We start from the raw sequence: 24,891 nt of genomic DNA, 5'->3' as shown, positions 1-24,891 counted from the left end.
TAGCAGCTCAGCCTGAAGGATGGGGTATTTTTCTGTGTGCCTCAGACGAGCTTTAGTTATTTATTTATTTTTCCAAAACTGAGGAAGTATATTGCAAAACTCGTCATACACGCCCTTCCTGTGTTACATTTAATGATAAAATCATTCCTTTTAACGTGGTTTGTATATATTCAGTCTGTTTAGAAAAAAAACTCTGACTCCTGAGTTCACATGGGGGGGAAAAAAGCCACAATTTGTTCAATAACAAACAGCTAGCAATTAAGGTGATTCATAAGGAAAAAAACTGTATTTTCGTTTTGTTCTGTAATTTATAGAAAATCATATTTTATCACAATTGGTTTGAAGTGTACAGAACATCAGACACTTCAAACATGGTCAGCTGGACTGTTTTAACTTATAAAGATTGTTTGACTTAGTGAAGTAATTGGCTCTTCAGTTCATCCCCTTGACCTCTATTCAGGATAATTTCATTTGAACCTTTTGAATGATAAATCCCTCTCTTGTGTGAGTTTATATCCGCATCACAGACAAAAAAATAGAAACAAAATTTATCAGATAATCATTAATTTTAAAAAAAATCTATGAAAAAAAGGCAAGTCAGAATCTAAACTGAAGTTGCGGAAGAAACAAAGTTACCCAGGAAGGCAAATATTGACTTGTCACATTTTTAAGCCACTAGGTCATCTCAGAGGGGCCATTGATGTGTGTGCTGTGGTAAGATTATGACTCAGTTTGTTATTTTTTGGGGGGGAGTGGGGGTAAACATTGAGTTTAAGTGCATAAAAACCTCATTCCATGTTTTTTTGTCAACAAAAATCACAAATAACATGCAGGATTGAACACAGGCCTGTCGTGTTTGATGGCGTCATGAATGAACAGCTCTCTTTTGGAATTGAAGGTGACATTCGTGATAATACCAGCCTCATTTTTTATTATCAGACTGTCCTTTAAATGACTTCTCTGGTCGTCAGTTATGTCTTAGAAAATGAACGAGTCTGCAGATAATCAAGTATTTACAACCATCAGTTGCAAGCGGATGAAATTTTGCCTTGTTTAAGCGTTAATTTAAAACTCCTCTATTATGAGTATCATCCTAAATTTAAAAAAAACGTAATAAGAAAAAAGCATCCTAATGAAATACATAGTCTGCTTCTCTTTTGGCTTACCATAGCAAAAAAAGGAATTTGTGGTTTTGTTTGTTCCAAAGCTACATCCAAATGCGTCACATTACATGACACAGCAAATGTTTAAATGGAGAAAGCATGTACGCGTGCAGAAGTCTTAGTAGGTAAACTTAAAAAAAACCTTGCTGTTAATAAGTTTTCTTCTTTTTGACCTGTTCCAGAATCCTGATGAATTTAACTGAATGTCCATATTTTATTTAGAGCATCTTATCTACATTTACAATAACATGTTGTGTGTTTTTTACTCTGGTAAATACATTTTTATGAAAATGCTGGTTTGTTTCTGTACAGAAATCTGGCTGAGGACTATATAGTCTCTGCTGAGTTTACTTTAGGCTCTGTCTCTCTTAGAATTTTTCTTTTTTAAGCTTTTTTCTTTCATCCTTTTGTATTCCGTAACGCTATTAAACATTTTCGTCTTGCTTTTTCTTTTCTTACTGCACTTAAAAAGCTCAAAAGGATGAGGTCTTTGTGTTGACGGCCTGCTGCTGTGACTCACAATAACTCTCTATCAAATGGAGAAAAGGTTGCGTGCGTGAGGGAGAAACAGGAGTTTTGTCTCAGTCAGCCGTTTGCTTTGATCATTCACCCATAGCCTCAAACGTGGTCACTGTTTAATCGATACTAGAGGACTGCTCATAGCAACGGGTCGATAGCCTCTCTGGGTGACACTTTTGAATGTGTGAAAAAAATCGAATTTCAGTTACAAGCAAACAATAAGGATCTAAATATAAAAATGCATTCAAATAGGGCAGGTTGTCTTCATTTAACTAACTGTTTGGAGGTCATTTCATCCAGAACTCGTATGTAGGAAAGACATGTTTGTATATGATTGTCAAAGTATTTAGAATTCTTTCGGAGAAACATTTACTTGTTTGCATATATTACTGCAGTTTAGAGAAAAACGTGGAATTAAAAAAGAGCCACGGGCAACCATTTATGTCAGCATGAAAGAGACAACATTCAGAGGTCTGTTTTGAGCAAAGAAAAATGGAAAGAAAAAAAGTAAGTGCGAGCTTTTAAGATGATGTTAGCTGGGGCAAGTTTTTCTGCAAACGACTCTGCATGCCAGGGCTGCAATGAAGCAAATGGATTTTCACTTGAATACAAAGAAACTTGGAGGACTGTTGGATGGCAGACAAAGAGGAAGCAGGGATGCGAGAGACATTGAGCCATAGTGAGACTGACAAACAGGCCGAAAATACAGGCCACTGAACAGAGGGAGGCGTGGATGTCAGAAGATTTTGGAGGGATTTCAACTGTATCTACTTCTCAGCCAGCAAACCGTGGCCGCTCTGTGCTGTGAAGGACGGAGGCCTTGCGAGCACAGAATCTGAAAGGTGTGCAGGCCAGCACGAGTTAAAGACTTTGGACAGATGTCAAGAGTTTTCTATTGTTATTTTGTGTGAGCGCAGTTGGGTGGAAGGCAAAAGTATGAACAGGTCAAATATGGAAACTGGATTTTGTGCTCCTTCTGTTTACTGTGAGGGACAAAGAGAAGGGAAGGGAAGGATGCGGAAACCTTTGTTAAATGCAACAGGAAGAGAGACCTCAGGATGGCCTTTTGTTTGGAAACTTTGCTTGTGTGATACCGGAAAGGTCATGAAGCTGGTGGAGGGTCATGGTTTTATGAAAGACCAGCTGTTCTTGGCTTTTAGAACTTGAGCAGGTGTGCGTCTGTGGCATGTACCCGGTACTTATCAAGGGTTTCTTTGGTTTGCTTTAAGTTTGTCTGGAACAGGTTTATCTTACAAAGTGTTACCCTTGAGGCTTTTGTCCTTCACCTTTTGTAACCCTTTTCTATCTCTTGATAGACACATGTAAACTGGTGATCTCTGATATGACCCATAGGATGCTGCACAACAAAAACACAAGCTTGAATGAGTCTGAAATATTGATTTAAATTTACTCCGTCAAACTCTACTTAAAGAAAACACTAGCAAGCCTGATAATACAAAGATCTGAGATTTTTGGTGCAAAGTTGGAATGTTTAACATAGGGGTCAATAGCAAATTTCTCTTTTTGTAAATCAGTTTTTACTGGTCCTTTGAGGAAGTCCAGTGAACTCATTATTATTTTCAAGAAACCAGTCTGAGATGATTCCAGCTTTATGACATGGCGCGTTCTCCTGCTGGAAGTAGTCATCAGAAGATGGTACACTGCGGTCATAAAGTCATGGACATGGTCAGCAACAATACTCAGGTGTGACATTGTAACCATGCTCAATTGCTACTATGGGCCCCAAAGAGTGCCAAGAAAATATCCCCCACACCATTACTCCACCACCAACAGCTTGAACCGTTGATACAAGGCAGGATGGATCCATGCTTTCATGTTGTTGATGCCAAATTCTGACCCTTCCATCCAATTGTGTCAGCAGAAATAGACTCATGAGGCAAGACAATGTTTTTCCATCCTCCTATTGTCCAGTTTTGGTGAGCTTGTGCGAATTGTGGCCTCAATTTCGTGTTCTTAGCTGACAGGAGTAGCAACCGGTGTGGTCTCCTGCTGCTGTAGCCCATCTCAGAAATACTCTTCTGCAGATCTCGGCTGTAACCAGCGGTTATTTGAGTTCCTGATGCCTTTCTAACAGCTGAAACCAGCCTGGCAATTCTGACTTCTGGCATCAACAAGGCCTTTCTATCCATAGAATTTTCTCTTTTTCTGACCATTCTCCATAAACCCTAGAGATGGTTGTGGGTGACAATCCCAGTAGATCAGCAGTTTCTGAAATCCTCAGATCAGCCAGTCTGCCACCAACAATCATGCTACATTCAAAGTCACTTTAATCAACTTTCTTTCCCATTTTGATGCTCAGTTTGAACTGCGTCTTGACCATGTCTACACCCCTAAATTCATTGACTTGCTGCATTGTGATTGGCTAATTAGAAATTTGTGTTAGTTGGACAGGTGTGCTTAATAAAGTTGCCAGTGAGAACACAGTGTTTGAAACCTTAGTAGGTTCTAGTAATTGGAGAAATAACATCCATAGTTTTAAATGAGAAAAATCAAGAGAACTTAACCAAACTGAAAAGAAAGTGGTCTTCCAACCTGTACAACAACAAATTAATTACCCTAATAAACCATAATGCTTAACCTGAGTAGCTCAGTGCATCTAATGCAGTTGGGGTTATCTAACTTACAGATGTGTAATGAATGGAGAAATATGAGAGGCAGACTTGGAGGACTGTGAGCAAAAAAAAAAAGAAAAAAGAAATGGTCCTTTGTTTCAATATCTTCCTAATGTTCTTTGACAGTGGAAATAGTCTTTGCTAATTTGGCTTTGTAAGTAATTCTACTTCCATCATCGCATGTCCTTTAATGCCCCAGAAGAAACCAGCTCAGCAGAATTGTCCGGCTGTGGAGAGGAAGGTCACCACTCCCCCTACTCCTGCTCATGCTCCACTCAGGAGAACACACACACAAACCCTTTTTTATATTTTTCCTCTTCACTGGTGGGAATGACGGACTGAGTTCCTCTGTGATTCCTTATGAAAAATAAAGTGCAGCAGAAAAAAAGGACAGTTTTCACTGATTCTGCAAGCTATAACACTGAAAAAGATAAGAGTTGTGTTATGTTTATCACAGATACACCTCAACTTTGAGAGGCAGAATGTACAAAATGTATTTGCATGAAGGTATAGAAAATAAGTAAGTAATTAAAAGTTCAACTCAATTCTCTATTATTAACCTTGGTTGTCAATAACAGAGGTCAAATGCTTCCTGTAGAACTTCTCCAGGTTTCACCAGCTGCTCTTTTGGGCCATTCTTCCATGCAGTTCTTCTCATGTTTTGATGCCTCTTTTGGATTGAGGTCCAGAGACTGGGTAGGCCACTCCAGAACCTTGAAATGCTTTTAACGCAGCCTCTCATTTGTTGCCCAGGTGATGTGTAGGATCATTGTCACAGTGGAAGATCCAGCCGTTTCACCCTCACTGATGGAGAGCATTGAGCATTCTGCCCAACATCTCACCCTTTCCTTAATACAGATCAGTCATCAAGTCCACTTTGCAGAAAAGCGGTCACAAAACATGTTTCTACCCCCATGCTTCACAGTGGGAGTCAACTCTTCATTCTTTCTCTTCCAAACATGGCAATTGGAATATTATACCAAAGACCACGTGATATTATCCGGATCCTCCGCTGGATCATCCAGATGGTCTCTAGAGAACTTTAGACAGGCCTGGACATGTGCTGGTTTAAGCAAGGGGACCTTGTGAGCTCTGCAGGATTTGAGTCCATGACTACATTGTGTAGTTCTGAGCTGTTTCCTGTTGTTCTCAAGATCATTTGTACTCCACCAGGTGAGATCTTTCATAAACCTCCAGGTAAAAATAGATTGTCAGGGATTTTGTATTATTTCCATTTTTTAAATAATTGCTCCAACAGATTTCTTCTCATTGAGTCGCTTGTTTATTGTCGATTGGTTCATCCCAGTCGTGTTCAGGTCTGCAATCTTGTCACTGGTGTCCTTAGACAGCTCTTTGGTCTTGGTCATTGTAGAGAGGTTACAATCTGACAGTTGAATGGTGTGGACAGATGTCTTTTATACAGATAACTAGATTCTTACTTGTTTGAAGGAGCTATTTTCTGCCCCATTATGCAAATAAATTATTTAAAAATCAAATAATGTGATTTCCTGGATTCAGTTTACATTCTGTCTCTCATCGTTGAAGTGTATGAGCATTACTGACCTCTCTGATCTTTTTAAGTGAGACAACTTGCAGAATATGTGATTGACAAATACTTCTTGCCCTTCTGTACATAGATTCATGTTCTCTTGATTGAATGCTGTCTGTGGCAGATGGCACATTTTGTTTCTGTTCTTATGCCAATTCAAGCAAACTCACAAACTGTCTCTTCTCTGACTTCTCATTGCAAACTGTTATTGAAATTACCTTGTTCCTTCTAGTCCCCCGTCAGCCATAAGAATTACGGAGTTCTACCAAACAACCTGCCACGTTGGACAGGTGTCCTATTTTTCCCCCTTTCTTCACAAGGAACAAGATGTACAGTATATCTCTGGGCGGATACAGAGGAGTTGGGGATCTTTCTGACAGTGCCAAATGGCTCGCTCGAGCGGTGCTAGTCTCTCATCGCCACCTGCTCCACTGCCCTCCTGCCGTGACACCTGGCCTTGAAGAGCAAACCTGTCATTATGAGAAGATCAGGCGCGAGATATGTTTGCGCGTACGAGTGCATGTGCTGATCCAAGCGTAACTGCGAACCCTCCTTCGCTCTCGGTTGCTTTCTGCGATGTTCTGCTTAATAAACCTCTCAGGGACCGCTTCAGTAATGGCTTATCAGTTCCACTTGAGTTAAAACGGAGTTAAAAGTTGCTTTGTAATAAATGTCTTGGGTATAATATTTTTAACTGCAATCGCCTGTTTGTCTGCTCTTGCTTTTTTGTTTTTTCTTGTTTTCTTTTATTGCCTTGCTGTATGTAGGACGGCATAAATTCATGGAGCAGCCTGACTTTTATTGCAGATTTTATTTTTTTGTCTTCTCTTTTCAAGGCCAAGAGGATGCTTCTTTACGAGTGTCTGAAATGATCACAGCAGTGGTTGTTTGTGTGCGTCAGTCTTTTTAGATTAGTTCATTCTATATTGTGAGTTGGGACACTTTTAGCATCATGCAAAAAGGGTTTTGGGATGAGTATTGTTCTGCAAGAGCCTGTGATGAAGAGGTGAGAACAAGTGAGGAGTAGGAGTGAGCATATTATTTGTTTGCAGAGTGTTGTTTTTTTTTAAATCATTTTGCACTCATGGCTTCCAAACAAAGGAGCTTGGAGAGGGAGATAATGTGATTGGGCTCTTACAGGAAAAGGTTATCTACTGCCCGCGTCTGCACAAGACAGACCACTTTGCATCAAGAGGTCGCCTCTAATGACGCTCAAGGACTCCAGAGACGGCCGGCCGCTTGCACAGACCTGCCTCATAAACCATCAGAATGATTTGTAGAGTGACAGATGTACACACGCACATGTGCACGTACACAGACTCAGCAGGAGAGAAACTAAAGACCTCAGCTGGAACTCGGCGTGGTGCTTCCTGACCTTTCCCTGCAACTCGGCCCTTTAAAGCACAGCTGAATTCTGATGATGCTTTTTGCTGTTACTGCTTGAGAGAGCTCCAATCTACTGCCCGGCAACACAGCAATTTGAGCTGATACAAGGTTAGATTGTAGATGAGATTGTCATTGACAGGATAAGATAAGGAACAGAAACACAATTTATTATTTATCATGACATTTATGTAATGTTCATTACGAAATTAATCGGGGACCTTTTTTCTTTTCTTTTTGCAGATTGCAAACAAGTTCAGGACAGGTCCAAATAAATACAGTCAAATTCAGCTTTGTTCATTTAAAGTATTTATATATAACTGTCTAATTAAAGTCCCACTCCAAGTTACCATTGGAAACGCTATTTTAAAAGCATTCACAGTGATCCTTTAAATAAGGATTATGCCATTTTTAACTAGTATGAAAAAAACTGTGTAGTTTTCAAAGACATAGTTTCTCCAGAGCGGCAGAGGTTTGTTAGAAATTCACCTTTAACGTGTTACCAGGACCGTTGGCAGAGAGCAATCCCGGCCCCCCTTCCCCTCCCCATGCTGAAAGCTCTCTGTTTACTCGCTCTCCCACTAGTTTATAGCCCCTCCCAACCCCAACTTAACATTACCGGTACAACAAAAAAGAAAAAGCAAGCAATAGTGAAGCTATCCAGCTGTAAAGATTTCTCATTTTCAAATGTCAATTTTTCCTGTGTTCCTTATTCTCTATTTGAATAAAGAAATAATCTGGTATATATTTCTTCCGTCATCAGAAAAATGCCACAAGAACATGTCAAAAACACCCGAAACACATTTTTCAGTGGAGTGAATTTTTAAAAGCAGTTTATTTGTCCTAAGAAAACTGTCAGATTGGGTCTGGAGTTTGGGGAAATCTGTTTGGCCTTTATCTCTTTTAAATAGCTGGAAAGTGGAGGAAAGGACAGACATGAAGGAAAGAAAAAAAGGCACACCAGAGATTCCATGTTAGGAGAAGGGAAAAAATAGCTGTGTCTTCAATCGAAGAGGGAAATGCTCTGCTTGAAAGTGTGACATTTTCAAAATAAGTTAGAACTCGGTCAATCTGCAATGTTTTCATTATGGGCTGGTTTTGTTCCCAATTATATTTTTATCTTTTCCTCATTTGGGAGCCAATTAAGAGAGGCTAAAACTAAAGAAAGGTGTTCTCTGCATCACTCTGTGACATTAAAACATGGTAGATATTCAAAGGAAAGGTCGACATAAAGCAACAAGGAGGCAGCTCCAGAATGGACTTGCCATGAACAAAGTTTATCACAAGGAAAGGCTGGGAATTGTTCCCAACAATACATTCGTTTTGATGGGAGCCAAAGCCTAACGAGAAGTGATAGACAGAAGACACAACAGCTGATCCTCCTGTCAGCTTCCTTAGTTGTCAACTTGTCAGTGCCTTCCCTGAATTTAACAGATTCATGTTTGGTTTCATTTTGCTTTGTTTGACATATTTTAACCCATTTACTCATTAATCATAAAGCTTTGTGGTTAAGATATTCAGCTCAGGTGTAGATGAAGGCCATCTGTTAAGGCCCATCAAGCAGTGAAACATGGATAAGAAGGCATTACAGGTGATGACCACAGTCATCTTGAATCGTGTGGATTTTTTCCTGTCTTATCAAGACTTTGGATATAGATTTTTTAAAAATCTTCTTAATTTTCAAAATCTGCAATTTTTCTCAGTGTTCACTACCCTTTATACCTGTTCGCTGCACCTTGACATCTAAAACTGACAGAAGGGTGACTTTTTATCTCCATTCTGCCCCACGTTTGCATTCCAAATTTTAGTTTTCCTCCGTAAATGCATGATTCCTTTTTACTTCATGTAAAGGTATTCAGTTTCAAACTGGAGACCCGGTAATAATGTGGATTTTGGGGTGGATCCCTTCATGGATGTATTGGACTCCTGCACGCACAGCTGTTTTAATCCACAATGAGCTTTAACAGCATGTGTGTTATGAGTTGACCTTTATGCATAAATAAATACTATTGTTTCTCTGTGACCTCCATCTTAAATTATTCAAAGCTTTGAACTTTCATAAAAAATCTGTATTAAACCGTAGAGAACTCAAAAGCGGCTAAATACTCAACTACGTTTACCGGTAAAATGGGTTTAGTGTCACTGATGTAAATAAAATAAAGTTTTGCATAAAGAATCTTAAATAGAAAAGCGATCGCTGTGAATGATTGCATTCACTCTACTTTAATGTGTATTTGGACAGTTTTTCAAAGTTAGACATCACATTTCTTACTGCAGGGTTTGCTGTAATCACAAGTAAGAGTGTTGTGAGTCACATACTTTAGGATTGCTGCATGCTTTAGACTGGTGTGAATGTGACTGTTGTTCTGACTCAATCTGGGCTGCGAATTTCAAAACTGGAAAAACAAAAGCAGCCCAGACTTTCTCTAAACTATTTGCTTATTTTTTTTAGGGTAAACTTATCTTTCCTTGACTTTGTTGGCTCGTAAACATCATTGCTAGAAATCTTTAGAGGAAGTAGTTTTGTAGCTTGACAGAAAACTGTGTCATGCAAACTAATATTTTTTCAACTGTGTTGGGAAAAGGTGGGCATGGACGAGGTGGGGGGAACCCCGCCTACCTATGAGCTCAATTTAGTGTCATGGTGGGAGACAGAAAACGATTTGATTAGCAACTTAATGAAATCAGTCCCTGCTTGCTTGTGTGTTTGAGTTGTCCTTAACAATTACACATTTCCATTTGTAGCAGACTCGGAGTCTGTCCTCAGTTTCCTGCTGCCTTCGCTCGTCTGCAGTGACATTCTGCACCACTGGTGCGGGGAATTACTTTGTTGCTTCTGCCTTCATTTGCCCATCCCTGAATCTCGTCCAGGCAGCAATCCAAACACACTGTTCGTTGATTGGGTGCAGAGTGGGGATGCTTTTCTGCAGTTTCACTTTTGTTGTTGCCTAAGTATGACATGGAGTCCAGTGTAAGGGTCCGCCTGAGGGTGGCTCTGCACAGACAGTGGCAGAATTGTCAGTAGTACTCAGCACAGACAATACAAGGCTGCAGCTTTGCATACAGTTGAATAATGCAGATCAATACACAGTCACCATTACTTACCTGCGCTGCGGACAAACGCACAGATACCTCTTTGCGTTGCCATCACAACAGACTGTGAAATGAAATGAAATGAACAGGGGTCTTCTTGGCTTCATTTAGATAAACGCCCAAGTTTTGTTGTTGAATGACCTGAAAACCCTGAAAGTGCCACGTTTATGTTTGAATCGTAGCACCAGTGTGGAAAATAGGAACTGATGGAGGAACTTCCTGCTTCAAGTCATGTGGGGAAAAAACAAAGGATGTTTTTCTAAAAGGAATAATGATGTGTGTCCTTGTTTCCCTAATTGACTGAAATCGGTCATTGAAATCCTTTATTTGCAAAAACTAAATCAGTTTTATTTCCCCCTAACTCCAAAAAAATCTCCTGTCTGAATTTTTGGGAGGCGTGAAACCTTTATGGGGCAATAGAAAGGGTTATATGTTGATAGACCTGGGAGGATGCAGGTGTTCAAATATTGGCACCTGTTATGTATGAGGCGTTCATGGTCATCCGATACAAACAAACTCTATGTACTGATCTCCACTCTAAAAAATAAAAAAGTGATGAAAACTCTAAAGTTGTGTTGAATAAAAGGAAACTAAAAAGAGAAAAGGAGATCTTTGTTTCTCATTTTGCATTTTGTAAAAGCTATAATAACAATAATAAAAAAACACATTTTCTGTATATGTAAAAGGAAAAAAACTGTCTCAAGTGAATGACCTTGACTTTTTCAAAAAGCAAAATGTGTCTCTTTAAAATCTGCTTAAATAAGAGAATTCATCCCAAGTACCTAGCCTGTGCTGAATCCTAATGCAACCATCACCACTGTCATACTCTCAAGGATGACTAAACCTGGCTGAGGTTGGCTTCAGTTACACTTACATTCTGTCTTTGCCTCCTTTTTGTGTTTCTCTCCAGGCCAGAGGACCTACCTGATTTCTGGCAGAAGGGATGAGCTTCACTCTCACTGCAGCTGCTCCCGAATGGAATCGTCTGTTCCAGAAGATCATCAGTGTCCCATGCCCAGTGCACTCACGCCTGATGGAGCCCCCCCAGCATGCACTCTTCCTCCAGACAAAACCAAGGTGAGTAGTAACTGTATCCGATCAAACCAGGAATGATGTAGTAAGTAGCTTTTATCGCCACACAGCTACACTGCCAGAGGAAGAAAACCTACCTCTTTGTTCACCACAGCCTATTGCCTGTATGTGGGTGTACTTGAAGCTTAGAAGAGTATTTTATATATGTATTTTTGTTGCATGTAAGGATGCTTTCATTTGTTTGGCTTTCCGCCACATGTGCAACTATTTCTACATGATTTATTTCCTGTAGATACATAATTTGAATGTGGGGCACAAGGAGATGCTTCCTCTTCACATTTGAGCGACCTTCGCCCACAGAGATACCCTCTCCTCTCTCCAGCAGTTTGCTTAGTAAAAATAACCAACTTTGAGTGCTATTAAGTCACTTTTGCCATTAGCTTTAGCTTTGCAAAAAATAGAGGAAGGCTTAGTGGCTGAGGCAGAGTAGGCAAATTAGAAATTAGAGACTGCAGGAGGGAAAGGAATCAGCAGGAGGCCTTGGTACACTAATGTGGCAACTCAAGGCATTTTAAATTGTACCGCTTACAACCTCTATATGGAGTGTTTTAGCCCCTGCAATCTTCAAAGGGTTTATTACCGGTTATGGATCTAAAAGGAAGTCTGGTGCATGTTTTGTTAGGTTCTTTTCGGACTTCGAATGTAGAAATTATGGAGTCTCTGTGCTGCTATACATGTGTATCTGACTGTATCTGTGTCAGGGTCAGCCATAACACACACAGACCTCACATACTCACACAGACACCCACATGCGAGAAAAAAAAAAAAAAACAGACCTTGAGCCAGAGAAGACCTCCTCTTGTTTACTTTTTGTCTCCACTCACATTTCTTAGTGCCTGTTTACTAAAACCTATGTCTTATGGTTGATTTATGCACAAATCACAAATATTTTCTTTAATCTACAACATTTGCCATTTCTCCCTCTGAAAATACCTCCAATCTGTGTGCAGCCCCCTTGTCTGCCCTGCAGTGTGGCCCTGATAGCAGGGGAGGATCAGGTTCTGGAGTTGGTACACAATGGCTGCCATGATGATCACAAAACCAACAACAGCGAGGTTAGCCTGTTGTTGACATCTGAGGCAAACATAAAGAAAAGTTATCTTTTATGTAACTATGTTTGGTTTCTTTTTTTTTTTCATGACAAAAGTGTGTTTGTTGATGCCCACTCTTTGTGCCACAATGCTGATTCATAATATATAATAGAAGTTACTCCTCTATAAGCCACGGATAACGTAGCTGCACACAAATCCATTAGAAGGGGTTTGACTGATTCCCAGTGTTTAGTCCACTGGTAAATAATTGAAAACAGAGATCCATTATCACACTTGGCTTTCCTGGGAATTCAGGATGTCTCCTTCTCAACTGTCTTTTCTTTGTAGGACTCTTCAAATCTAAAGTGCTCCCCAGCAGCTTCTTTTGGGCGCAGCCCCAAGGCAGTGAATGGCCTGCTCAGCCCTCAGCTGGAAGCACTGAATAACAGCCAGACATCGCTATGTGAGATGCTGCAGGAGAAGGAGAAGAAGACATGGAGCGGGGCAGGTATGGGCATGGATCACTCGGCGCTCATCCCTCTTCGATCCAAAAACTTCAGAGAAAGGAGCGATGCTCACTTTGTGGATGTGATCAAGGAGGACAGGTAGTCATAACTTTCACATTTTACTTTTTGATCCATGTGCGCACATCTCTCCAGCAGCTAATTATCATACTTAATTTTCTATAACTTTTCTCCTCAGTCTTATGAAGGACTATTTCTACAAACCTCCCTTAAACAAGCTGAGTCTCACCTTTCTGGAGAGAAGCCTTGAATCTGCTTACCGAATAAGCTACCAGGAAGAGGTATGTGTTGTGTGACATAACTGTGCCTTATGTGTGAAATAGTTTAGTGCGTGCTTTGAGATTATGCTTTCCCTCACTGCTAATTGTATTGCCTCTTTGTGCTCTGAAATGGTATGTTCTTGCTTTTTGTTTTTAACACGTGCGTGCATGTTCGGTTGCATTATTCTGCCTTTTTTCTGATGTCCTTTGTCCGAGTCTCGTCTGGAAAGCCTGTTAGCGCTAGGTTATCACAAGACTGCTCATGACTGCGGCAAAGACAAATCACTGCAGGACCTGTAAGGCAGTTTTGTGCTAGCTTACAATGTCCTCTGCTGGTGCCTCTGCAGAAGTACATGTTTTATTTGCTTCTGCTTTTCTAGGTTTGAACTGTTGCTGATGGAAGCTGGCAGATCATAGAAAATAGTTTTGATGGATGATCTTGGTTCATTTCTGTCGTATCTTTTGTTCTGATACTGTCCTCCTTCTCAGGTGGAGAACCAGGCAGCGGTGCGCACGTTCGCCAGCCCAACATTCAGCTCTTTCCTGGACATGCTGCTGTGCTGTTTGGTATTTCTGGCTCTCTCTCTGGCCTGTTTCCTCCGAGCACTTGTTGACCCGCAGAGCAACAAGCTGTCCACACCAGCACTCATTCTGACAGCTGCAGCTGCACTGCTAGAGGCTCTGGCTCTGCTATTTGCTGTTCGGTGAGATGCTAAATACAGAGTATGGGTCTTAAACTACCAGCCTTGCACCGCTCTCTGCCATTAGGAGATACAAATTCTAGCTACTCTGACAGTGTGCTTCAAGCATAAAAAGCATTGATAATTACCAGATAAAATCATGTATTTAGAAGCCTTAGAAAGTTTTTTAAGAGCAGATTTGTGAAATTTCTTTTACTTTCCGTAAAAAAGGAAAAATAGCTGGAGGATTGAATTTTTGACATAGAGAAATGGTGAAGACAATCCTTAAAGAAATGACCAGAGTTGTATTAAAAATGTGTAATTTGCACAGTTTAAATAGAGAAAAATGTCCAGAAAATGAACATAAATTATGGACACAATAGGTAATGTGGTTTGAGTTTGCTTTGGAAAATTATTCTAGAGTTTGGCACATTTCTAGTGAATCAAAATAATTTGTGGTTTCTTTATGTTTTCCTCTCTAGTATGGCCTTCTTTCTGGACAGTGTGTTGACTTGCACTCGGGGGCTAATGACAGCCATCTCAGGCTGGATGGCGCGACACTTCATTGGATCGGTTCTGGTGTCTCTTCCCACCGTGGCAGTCTTCTCACACGTCACTTGTGATGTGGTTTTCCCCACTGAGGTAGACTCAAATTTCACTTTTTGTGAAATCAGTTTTGTCTACCCGTATGGATATGATGCAGAGAACATTTGTTTATGTTCTATCTGTAGTTTATTTTTTAATTCTGAAAGAATAGCTTGAAAACAGTAAAAATGACCTTTTTCGAAGGTTGTTTCTATTTAGTAATCTTGCTCTCTGCTTGTTTTTTTCAGTTCATCTGCTGTGCCATCATCATAGCCATTATTCAGTACTGTAACTTCTGTCAACTTTGCTACTGGATGCGCTCCACAATAGCAACACTGGTGGGGCTGGCTATGGTTACACTGCTCTTCAGTTTCCCTTGCAGGTATGAGAAACATGTTGAATGTAATGAAAAAGAAGTTAAATCAATAGGGGTGTAATGATTAATCGACCTAAACGATAAATCGATTTATATTTCTACGATCTAACCAGATCGACCTGTTTCAGGCAAGTTCTTAATTGAATCAAACTATTCCATTCTAAAATAGTTTCAAAATTAAATAAATCGATTATATCAGTACACCATACAGTGTGGTGTAGTGCTCTCATTACATTCCATTTGCAAGCAAAACAAGGAATCTGGAAAACTTCACCTACACTGTACAGTACCCCTCCATTCATCTCTGAGTCACTGGTTGAGTTTTTGGATAAAAGGACTCGGATCAATTTTAGGTCAGAGAATTGGATCGTTCAAAAGGAACCAAAATTGACTATGACTCCTATTGTCAACCACAAATTATGATATGAATCGAGTCGTTGTTGACATGAATCATAACACCCCTATAAATCAATGAAAATGTGTATATGTTTTGTGTGCTTGAGGGCTGGTGGGTAAGAGATGATGCAGTGATGAAAAAAACATTAGCATTTCACAGTAATGAAATCATATTCTGCTTTTGTTGTGCTTAACTTATTGATTTATTGATGGATTTGTTTTATTTCTTATCTCTTCTAGTCTTGCTGAGGGCCTGTTTTCATGGTAAGTGTGATTAAATGACGATTTATCGTATTTCGGGCAGATACTCGCGGCAGTGTTTACAGTTAATACCCTAGGGCGGTTCAGTCAATTAACTCACCTGCTCAGCGTCCTATTTAAGCCCAGGTGCGCAGGTGTTCATTCTCTTTCTACCTTCAGCGCTCATTCTTCGCCCCACCCTCCTCCCCGGCTTCCACCTGTGGGCTCCGTAAAGGGGGTTTTGTTACCCGAAAGTGTTATGGAAATTTCTCATGGAATTTAACGGAGCCTTATGCCAAACGAAATGTGAATGCCAACTTAAAGAATGTTAAAAATGTCAAATAAATATTTCTTACTGCAAGAGTTGTCTGACTGAAATGTGTTTTACTTGCTTAATTGTTTTTTAAGAATATTTTTGCTGCCAGGTTTTTGAGCGCTCTGGTTGTCATCTTCCTAGCCAAATATTGCATCACTGAACATTGCTCTTTCTGAAAGGGGGCAAAGTTGTTAAAACACACAGTTGTGTAGTTTGAATACCATTGTCAAAAGGTAAATAGGAACGTCTCTGCTTGTAGAATCTACCTATTAAACTGATCTGGCTCCAGTTACTTTCATTTTTAATCAAGACTCACTCCTGAAGTCATTCTTTAATTTTTCTCTTTGAGCAGTAAATTATGAGGTAAGTTAAAAAAGAATTATAAAAAAATTAATTAGGTTTGGGCGCTTATCTTGACAATGCGACAGCCTCCATATAGCTATAGAATTTTTCCTTTCTACTGCCAGTAGCCAGCGAAATGTTCATCAGTCTTCATCCTTCTCTTTTTCAGGTCTAACACCAACAACAAGAGCAACATTAGTAACAACAGCAACAATAGTTCCACTCTCTTCTCTGACTATCGACCAATCCCGAACCAGGATTTAGCTCTTGAGGTTTGCGTAGCCTTTTTCCTGCTCCTCGTCTTGGTCTGGTTCCTTAATCGGGAATTTGAGGTCAGCTACCGTTTGCATTACCATGGTAACGTGGAAGCTGATCAACATCGCATCAAGATTCAGAACATGAGGGATCAAGCTGACTGGCTGCTTCGCAATATCATTCCAATCCACGTGGCAGAGCAGCTCAAAGTCACTCAGAGTTACTCCAAGAACCACGACAACGTGGGTGTCATATTTGCAAGTATCGTAAACTTCAGTGAGTTTTACGAGGAGAGCTATGAAGGAGGCAAAGAGTGCTATCGCGTCCTCAATGAGCTCATAGGCGACTTTGACGAGCTCCTACGAAAACCTGCGTTCGCAAATATCGAGAAGATCAAGACCATTGGAGCCACTTACATGGCAGCCTCTGGACTCAATGCTCAGCAGTGCGCGGATGCAGCTCATCCTCATGCACACCTCCGTGCTCTTTTTGAATTTGCCCTTGAGATGATGCGTGTGGTGGACGACTTTAACAAAAACATGCTGGGTTTTGGCTTTAAGCTCCGCATTGGGTTTAACCACGGCCCTCTGACAGCGGGTGTGATTGGCACCACCAAACTTCTCTACGACATTTGGGGTGATACTGTCAACATCGCCAGCCGCATGGATACTACAGGTGTGGAGTGTCGCGTCCAGGTTAGTGAGGAAAGCTATTGTGTGCTTAGCGGCATGGATTACGAGTTTGATTATCGGGGTACGGTTAATGTCAAAGGTAAAGGGCAGATGAAGACCTTCCTTTACCCTAAAAGCAGTGACAGTGGCCCCGTGCCTCAGTACCAACTCTCGGTCTCACCAGAGATCCGAGCACAGGTGGATGGGAGCATTGGACGCTCTCCCACTGACGAAATAGCCAGCATGGTTCCTACATCCAGCACGTCTGCAAGAAACGCAAATCCTTTAGTACTCAGTGCTAGTACGGGTTCCTCAAAGACAAGAGGGCTAAACAACCTGAAAGAGGCAGACATCTATGAAAGACGCCCTTCCTCAGAAGCTGCTTGCACCAGGCGGTCCATGTCTCACAGTGGCTTAACATCCATACCTGCCAACAATACAGAAGGATCATCTTCAAACATCTCATCCCACGTCCAACACGAAACATTCCAAAACTCCACAAGGTGTCTGAAAGACAATAAGAGCGACAAACACGAGAAAGAGGACACTGCTGCTGGAGAGTTAACCAGGCTTTAAGGATTCGTTTATATGAATATGTCTTGTTACAAGTTCTCAGCCCTTTAAACAGTAGTAACTGTTCTTTTCTGTGTAGAAGTGCTGTACATTTGTAAGCAGAAGGGGAGACTGGCTTTTTCCTGTCAGTTAGGGAGGGAGGTTATTTGCTGTCTGTGCGTGTAAAACCTTTATTTTTTTAAACCTAAGAAGAAAAAAATCAAATCCTGCATATTAGGTTAAATCTTCAGTTTTTGGCAAACATTGATGTTTATCAGTATTTTTAGGAGTATAAGTACCCCTGCCTAAAAATGATGCGACATATGTATGGATTCTCATACCATCAATGCCTGCAGAGATGCACATGTCACATCAGGCTCTGATGGGTTGACTGATTTGATTTTCACTGCACCTTTAATCTTGATTATTTCTTATGTCTTTTAAGTGCCTTTAGAATAGAATACAATGTCAACTAGGCCTTTTTAGAAAAAAGGGAATAACAACATAAAGGGAAAATTGTAAATAGGAATTTTTGGGTGTAAAAAAAAAGAAATGCTTTGCTTTTGTTTACTTCACCAACTCTGTTTTGTTTTGCGCCAGTATTGTTGTCTTTTTACTCATAGATGAAAACTAGAAAATGTGATATAGGAATAAGAAAAAGGTCCTAAATGAGGGAAAACGTGCACACAAATGGTCTTGTGGATGTGTCAAAGTGGGAAAATTCCTCATGAGAGTCACAGCCAGGACTAATCAATACAGGCTACAGGCTAACAAGGATCAGCTGCATATATTGTGGGAATGTATCTGCATGCATGTAATGTAGTGCGTGTCTGTGTGCTTGTAAAGTCAAGTCATGCAACTCTTAATGGGCAAACTGCAGGATTACAGGGGCTCTAGGAATTGCTTCAAGGAGCAAGAAGAAAAAAAAAGTTGCTGATGAGACGGCTTTTTCTCTGTCAACAGTTTGCGTTGCTTCAAGATTGACAGACAATTACCTGGACTAAACTGAATCAGCATGCTTGCAGCACATAAAGATTTCCAGCATTTTGACCCTCTAGAATAGCTGTGGTGTCGTGTATTTCAATCTACCCTGCGCTCTACCTGTGGGGTGCTTTAACTCATGACTTTGAATGGGCTACTAATGACATTGTGTGTTCATTTATAGTGGTTCGAGGTCATCAATGAGGTTAACGGATGTTTTTAAATCGTGTGTGTTGCATACATTTTGAGCTATTAAGAGGGGGAGTCGCCCTCTGCTATCTGTAATGAAAGGCATTGCAGGAGAGCTTGATGCTTTTGCTGTTTTCAGTCTTTAAACAGCATGAAAATTAATGTAATAACAATGTAAATGCAATGTACTAAATAAATTGAATACCTTTTTTTGTTTTTGTTTCTGTTTAATAGAAAATTGTTAAGTTGATTTTATAGCTGTGCATTCTGCCTCAATCAGCGTTTCTCAGCTAAAAAGTATTGTGTGCTCAGTGACAAAAAGGACCTTCACCTTTAATGGCTGTTTTTATTAATTAATTATAACCCTAATTTAAATCCATAGAACACTATCAATCTAGGATTTTAAAATCCTTACCAAGAAAACAGTTGTAGAAAATGATTTGTCTATTTTTGTTGAACATAAAAAACCCAGTTTCATTAAACATTTTGCATTTCTTAATACTGTAATAAAGGCAAGGACAGGGTATGGGTAATAGGTGCCTTTATGTGTAATTTAATTTTCAAAACATTGCATATATTTGCAGTATTTTACAGCTTGAATTTTTTTTTTCCTGTCTGAGTTTGGAGCAGTGCCTTTTCTTAAAATATTAAAATGAAATGTAATAAAATACACAATAACATAATTTAAAGTGGTAAAATTATTGCAATATTTTGTCCTCTGTTATATGCCAACAGTAATAGGTTAACTTACATTTTGGTTGAACATAAAAGGAACGATTTGTTTGTTAATGAGCACAGAATTCTGGTTTAAAATTTGTTTTCCACATGAAAGGGACAAAAATTACTGTTCATTTAGGGTTAAATGCTTGTGTAGCTGATGACTCTTGATTGTCATGTAAGGTATTCTCTTGTATTATTAAAGTTGAAAGATGTGTTGAAACTGTGAGCATTTTGGCAACAAAAAGTTATTTTGCAAACATATGTTAACTTGGCATGACTTAGTTGAGTGTAACATTCTGAGCTCCACTATAGATCAACGCTTTGGAAAATGCTGGTGCCAAAGAGTGTCATTTTCATTACTTGCAATTTCTGTATTTGATTTGATCTCTTCGAAACTTATTTGATAGCAACAATTTCTACAGTCAGCGCTCATCCTACTCACAGTTAAATACGATTGCTTAAGGCTCCTTCATACATAGTATGCTTTTCTGTTGTATGCACACTTCTTTTTTATCATTTATATAAGTGCATGTACAAAAAGTATTAAATAGCCTAAAATAATTAGATGAGTAATGCTTTTGTGTTCTGTTTCCCTGCATTTGTGTAATACTGTATGAATGTTTTTTGAGATGTTGTGTGAGCTTTAGCTTTTATTATTTAGAAGAATGTGATTTTACATTTCTTTTAACTTTAATCTGAGCAAGAAAAAAGAACAACATGCTATAGCTTTGGTCAAAGAAATCTTTTTCATTTTCTTCTTCCACTTTCGGCTTCTCCCATCAATGAAGAAAAGATTTTCACTCGAAGGCTGTTGATTTAGCTTGCAATTGTTTAAGTTAAATTAGATTTAATAGATTTTCAATTTTTTTTTAGTATATAGCATTGTTGCATGGCAATTCTGTTTGAAAGGTTTCCATAAAATATAAGAACATTTGTTAAACAAAAAAAGACTGTTAGTACATTTACTTAGCAATTTCCCCCAAGTGTCAATTTGTTTACTAATTCACACTAAGATTTACAGGTGATGCCTCGTTTTACCACCGATGAGGGGCTTTTTTTTGGGGGGGGGGGGGGGGGGGGGGGTAGTCAATTTTTTTGTTTTATACTGTATTTTCAAAATACATTTTTTCCATGCAAAGACGAGGCGTGCAATTTAATGTTTTAATGTGGGGATTTCTTTAAATAATTAAAAAAACACAATATTATTGTAGCTGTTTAGAATATGAAGCTAGTTGATAAAGCTATTGTCAATGTAAAAAAAGATGGCTAAAAATAATTTTAGCATGTGATTCGATTTATTTAAGGATCTAAAGATTTACGAAAAATAAAAGATTTACATGCAAATGTGCTTTCAACATTGTACCCTAAACAGGTTTATTTAACCAATCTGAGTAAATTTGGGGACTACACATTATTTTATAAATATTTTTAATGTTGATTTAATGATTTCAAATCAAACTATTTTCCTTTTAATGTCTCCATAAATCATTCAGACTTTATCAAAGTGAAATAAAATGTTAATATCATATGTAAGAACCAATCTTATTGGACAATAACATGTCTATTTGCCACATCAGCTACAACTTTAATACCCCTTTCTAGCAAATTATTCCTATGCTTTGTGACTTAGAAAAACGATATAGCTGTATTTTAAAAATAACTTTACTTTGTTTTTTTTTAATTTGCTGATTATGTGTTTTGTTTATGGCCAACATATGATGTATAAACAGCATGAATGAAAAGTAGTTTAAATTATTTTTCACTTTTCTAGATAAAACTATGTAGCCATTTTTATGCAGTCTGTAAATACGTCAAAGTAAGAATTGATTTAACTTATTTTATTTAAAATATGCTAAAAAAAACAACTTGATTTTAGGTGATAAGAATCCCTTAGTTTTTGTAATGCAGGTATTGTATTAGGAATATGGTTTGTAAAACAAGAGAACTTTTTCCTTTAAAATTAGCATATTTACGTTGGGTTTGGAGTTATGCGTAAGCAAAATTCAAAGCCGGAAGAAGACAAAATTTCCTTTTTTCATTCACTTTACGCCTAAAGGCAATTCTTAGTACGTCTGTATGACGCATGGTGGGACACAGGTTTACGTCAGGGCGTCAGGGCACGGGCACGACACCCTCCCTCCTCCCTCAGTCTAGCTGGGAAGAAAAAAAAACTTTTTTTTTGTATCGGAGGAATCAACAGCCGCCATCTTGACGCGGCTCCGAGTCTGGATTTCTAGGGGAGCAACATTTTTAAAAACCGATTTCGGCCACCCAGTCCGGGCTATGAAGACATTTTCCGACAAAAAAATCGAAGTATTAGTTTTGTCGTTCAAAATTAATCCAAACGCGGGGACAACGGTTTTTAGTCGTTTCGAAAGAGTACTGTATATTTGATTTCCCTTTAGAGAGCGCCGCTTCTCGGTGTACCTCCGTCCACAGACGCTGTTTTTACCTGGAGACAGCGACGAGAAAAAAAATTCCAACTCATAGAAAATATTTGGTGAATTTTCTTCTCTTTATTTATGCCAAATTTAAATTTTATGGCCGTCAGTTTTTACTGCGAAAAAGATGATTCTGTACAAATGTGAAACCGGCGATCTACTGGCAAGGAGATTCGCTTTCGCGTTGTGTAATGCTTCGTGATTGATTTTTATTTATTTTTCTCGTGCTAAAATAATTTTTGAACGTATTTTTTTGCGTATAATTATGTGGGTGTTGGGTGTTGGATTATCATGGGGTGATCTTCGGTGGCGAAGCGTGGCGCTGTTGCCTTTCTTTTGAAGCGCTTTTCCCTTCGGCAGCGTTTCGCCTGTCTGCCCGTGAAGAAGAACAAGGGAGGTTTAAAAAAGAAAACAGCGGTGATAATTAGTCCTGCACTCGCTGCGTTGAGAAAAAGTTACTTATTATTACGTGCCGCTGACCAAGAATATACCTCTCGGTATTTATTTCTTGCATCACCGTCCATTCAAAAACACTGACCAGGAGGATGGCTGACAATCTGCTGGATGCGGTACCCCCCATGGCAAAGCGACCCAAGCTTAACTCCCCTCTCTCGGGATCGGATGGTCCAGGTAAGGACAGCCTTCAGATCTCTCCTAATAACAGCGAGAAATTACTTTTCCTCTTATGGCATAGACACTCTTCCTGGTTTTAAAGAGAGCGCTCAGCTAACACACACCATTCACACACGGGATGCACAAGATCACCACACAACTGTACATTAAGTTCCCTCCACAGGTACCTATTGGTTCATTTGGAATACCCTAGAATACATATGCATGCAGAAATGAGTTCAGGTAAAAGGTGACTCCAAATGAACTGCAGAGGGACTCAACAGGCTGTTGAACTTGAGTTTTGTAGGGATACATTCAAAAATCATAGATCACATTTTTGAGGAGATGTAAGAAAGCACTGATTTCTTTACCGGCTTTTTATTTTGATAAAATTCCACATAGTTTCTCCGTTACAGATTTCTCATCATTCATATGCCATCCCTGTTCAGGTGGAAGGCACGGGGGACAATCCGCTGCATCCTTTAGGAAATGCCTTTGAAAAGCTACACATACACTCACACCATAATACCTCTTAACCTTTTTTTTTAAACGTGACAACAAAAAAAGATGATGTAACATTATTGCTAAAAAAAAAAAAAAAAAAAAACTCTGACAGAGGGTTATAACACAGTGGCCTTAGGGTCTTTGCCTTTACCAGTCCAACCTGCAGATCAGCTTTTTGCTCAGCTGCATGGGCTGCTAAGACATGGAAAATGAAAGGAAATGATGTATACAGGCTTTGAGCACGATTAGAAGCTGGCGTGAAATTTGTTTCTTGACTTAAAATGCCTTTGTTTTTTGATCTTCTATAAGCGTCTTACCCATAACTCATGTTTTTGTCAATGAATCAATTGAGTTCTGCTATGTGAGTGACATATTTAAAATTTCATGACTATTTACACAATGATAGCATGTGCAACCCATGAGACACTATTTTCTATAAGATCTAGCTCCATATTTGAGATTCATTAACTGCTTGTAGTTTTTAAAAAGTTTAAATGAATACAGCCTGTGCAAAAGACTGTCTGTTTGTTTGGAAGAGATGAGTTAATATTTCATCAGTTTACTTTTGTGATACAAGATAACTAAATTATGATTGCTGGCGGAATTTTTTTTTCTTCAAAACAAAGAACTGATCAAATTAAACCCGTCTTAAAAGCAAAATCTTTGTGCAATCTTAGAAAATTTATAGGTATAAAAAACTATGCTTGTGTTACTTAGGTCTAACTTTTCTGCTAACGTTTTATTCAGATGTATCAATGAAAATGAAATTTCCATTAAGCTAACCAGTAAACCCAGTCAGAAATTACATAGCTATATATTATTAGAGTTATAATAGGTTCCCAGTGGTAGTTCTATTCACCACTGATAAAGAAGCATGCAACTGACGGAAGAAATCTGTTTACTGGTGCAATTTTGGTGATCTGTGTTTTGCATCAGGTTTGAAAAGAGAAACCGCTAAAATGTTGAAACAGGAAAACTCTTTTTCAAACCAAATCGGATGTCACAAAACATTACAGAGCTTTGCCGATAGGGTCTAACTATTATATTAATGCAGTACTGTACCTGCATACACATGAATGATACGTCACTCAAATGCTTGAAAATAAAAATATTTAGGCCTACTGCCATTTTTAGCTTTTTTTTTTCTTTCAAGTCCCAGGAAGTTTGTTCAAAAGAGGAAGACAGGCAGTTTTACATACATCAGCAGTGCATTCTCGCTTTAAAGACTTTATTACATTGTTTTTATACTTAAGCTTCCATTTTAACTTTACAATAACTCCATTTGCAATTTAATACTCCGCTAACTTATATTTGGCTTTCCAAAGTGAGTACTGTACTGTAGTAAATTTACTTTATTTGAAAAAAAAAATGAATAGAAATTGCAGGTTAACAATGTGTATTTTTTCAAGTAAAATTGTGCTTCATAAACGGGTATAAAAAAGAAAATGACTAATTTCAAGTAAAATTGTGCTTCATAAACGGGTAAAAAAAAGAAAATGAGTAATTCAGAGGATGAATAATGCCAATAAAGAATTGTCGGTGACTCGCCTCTTCAGTAGAACCGTGGTATTTTGACCAAATCCTTTTCAATAATGCTTCATGGAAGCTGGACCAACCGCTGGATTCAGTCAGATTAGCAGTCTTTGATGTTCATGTTAATGTGTGACAATTTTTTTGTGATGCTCTAGGCTCATGTCACAATGTGTTTGCACCCGTGGCCACAAGTCAGTGCCAAGCTTGTTTTAATTAGTATGGTTGAGTGGGCACATTAGTACCACCGGCGA

The 24,891-nt window shown here is 39.0% G+C and overlaps 2 protein-coding genes across 6 annotated transcripts in view; both read left to right on the top strand.

The window, feature by feature from the left end:
• The window catches only part of adcy9b (adenylate cyclase 9b), a 32,139-nt gene extending 12,028 nt beyond the window's left edge, over positions 1-20,111 (top strand). The window contains exons 2-10 of one of the 2 annotated variants that reach the window (XM_011478180.4): positions 11,251-11,417; positions 12,383-12,487; positions 12,812-13,068; positions 13,166-13,268; positions 13,737-13,951; positions 14,410-14,569; positions 14,761-14,894; positions 15,525-15,548; positions 16,352-20,111. In XM_011478180.4, coding sequence (XP_011476482.1) covers positions 11,251-11,417; positions 12,383-12,487; positions 12,812-13,068; positions 13,166-13,268; positions 13,737-13,951; positions 14,410-14,569; positions 14,761-14,894; positions 15,525-15,548; positions 16,352-17,684 — 2,498 coding nt within the window. In that variant the 3' untranslated portion in view covers positions 17,685-20,111. The remainder of the gene's footprint in view (positions 1-11,250; positions 11,418-12,382; positions 12,488-12,811; positions 13,069-13,165; positions 13,269-13,736; positions 13,952-14,409; positions 14,570-14,760; positions 14,895-15,524; positions 15,549-16,351) is intronic. The other variant, XM_011478182.4, reaches the window with a different exon arrangement.
• A 1,527-nt stretch (positions 20,112-21,638) lies between these two features.
• crebbpb (CREB binding lysine acetyltransferase b) overlaps positions 21,639-24,891 on the top strand; it is a 36,947-nt gene continuing 33,694 nt past the window's right edge. For 2 of the 4 annotated variants that reach the window (XM_011478183.4, XM_020705306.3), the window contains exon 1: positions 21,639-22,621. In XM_011478183.4, coding sequence (XP_011476485.1) covers positions 22,537-22,621 — 85 coding nt within the window. In that variant the 5' untranslated portion in view covers positions 21,639-22,536. The remainder of the gene's footprint in view (positions 22,622-24,891) is intronic. The other 2 variants (XM_078951613.1, XM_020705307.3) reach the window with 1 other exon arrangement.

This window comes from Oryzias latipes, chromosome 8 (genome assembly GCF_053564925.1).
Source record: "Oryzias latipes strain Hd-rR chromosome 8, Olatipes_Hd-rR_3.1".
Taxonomy (NCBI): domain Eukaryota; kingdom Metazoa; phylum Chordata; class Actinopteri; order Beloniformes; family Adrianichthyidae; genus Oryzias; species Oryzias latipes.
The sequence above is the reverse complement of the archived record's forward strand: the minus strand, read 5'-3'. Positions and strand labels throughout refer to the sequence as shown.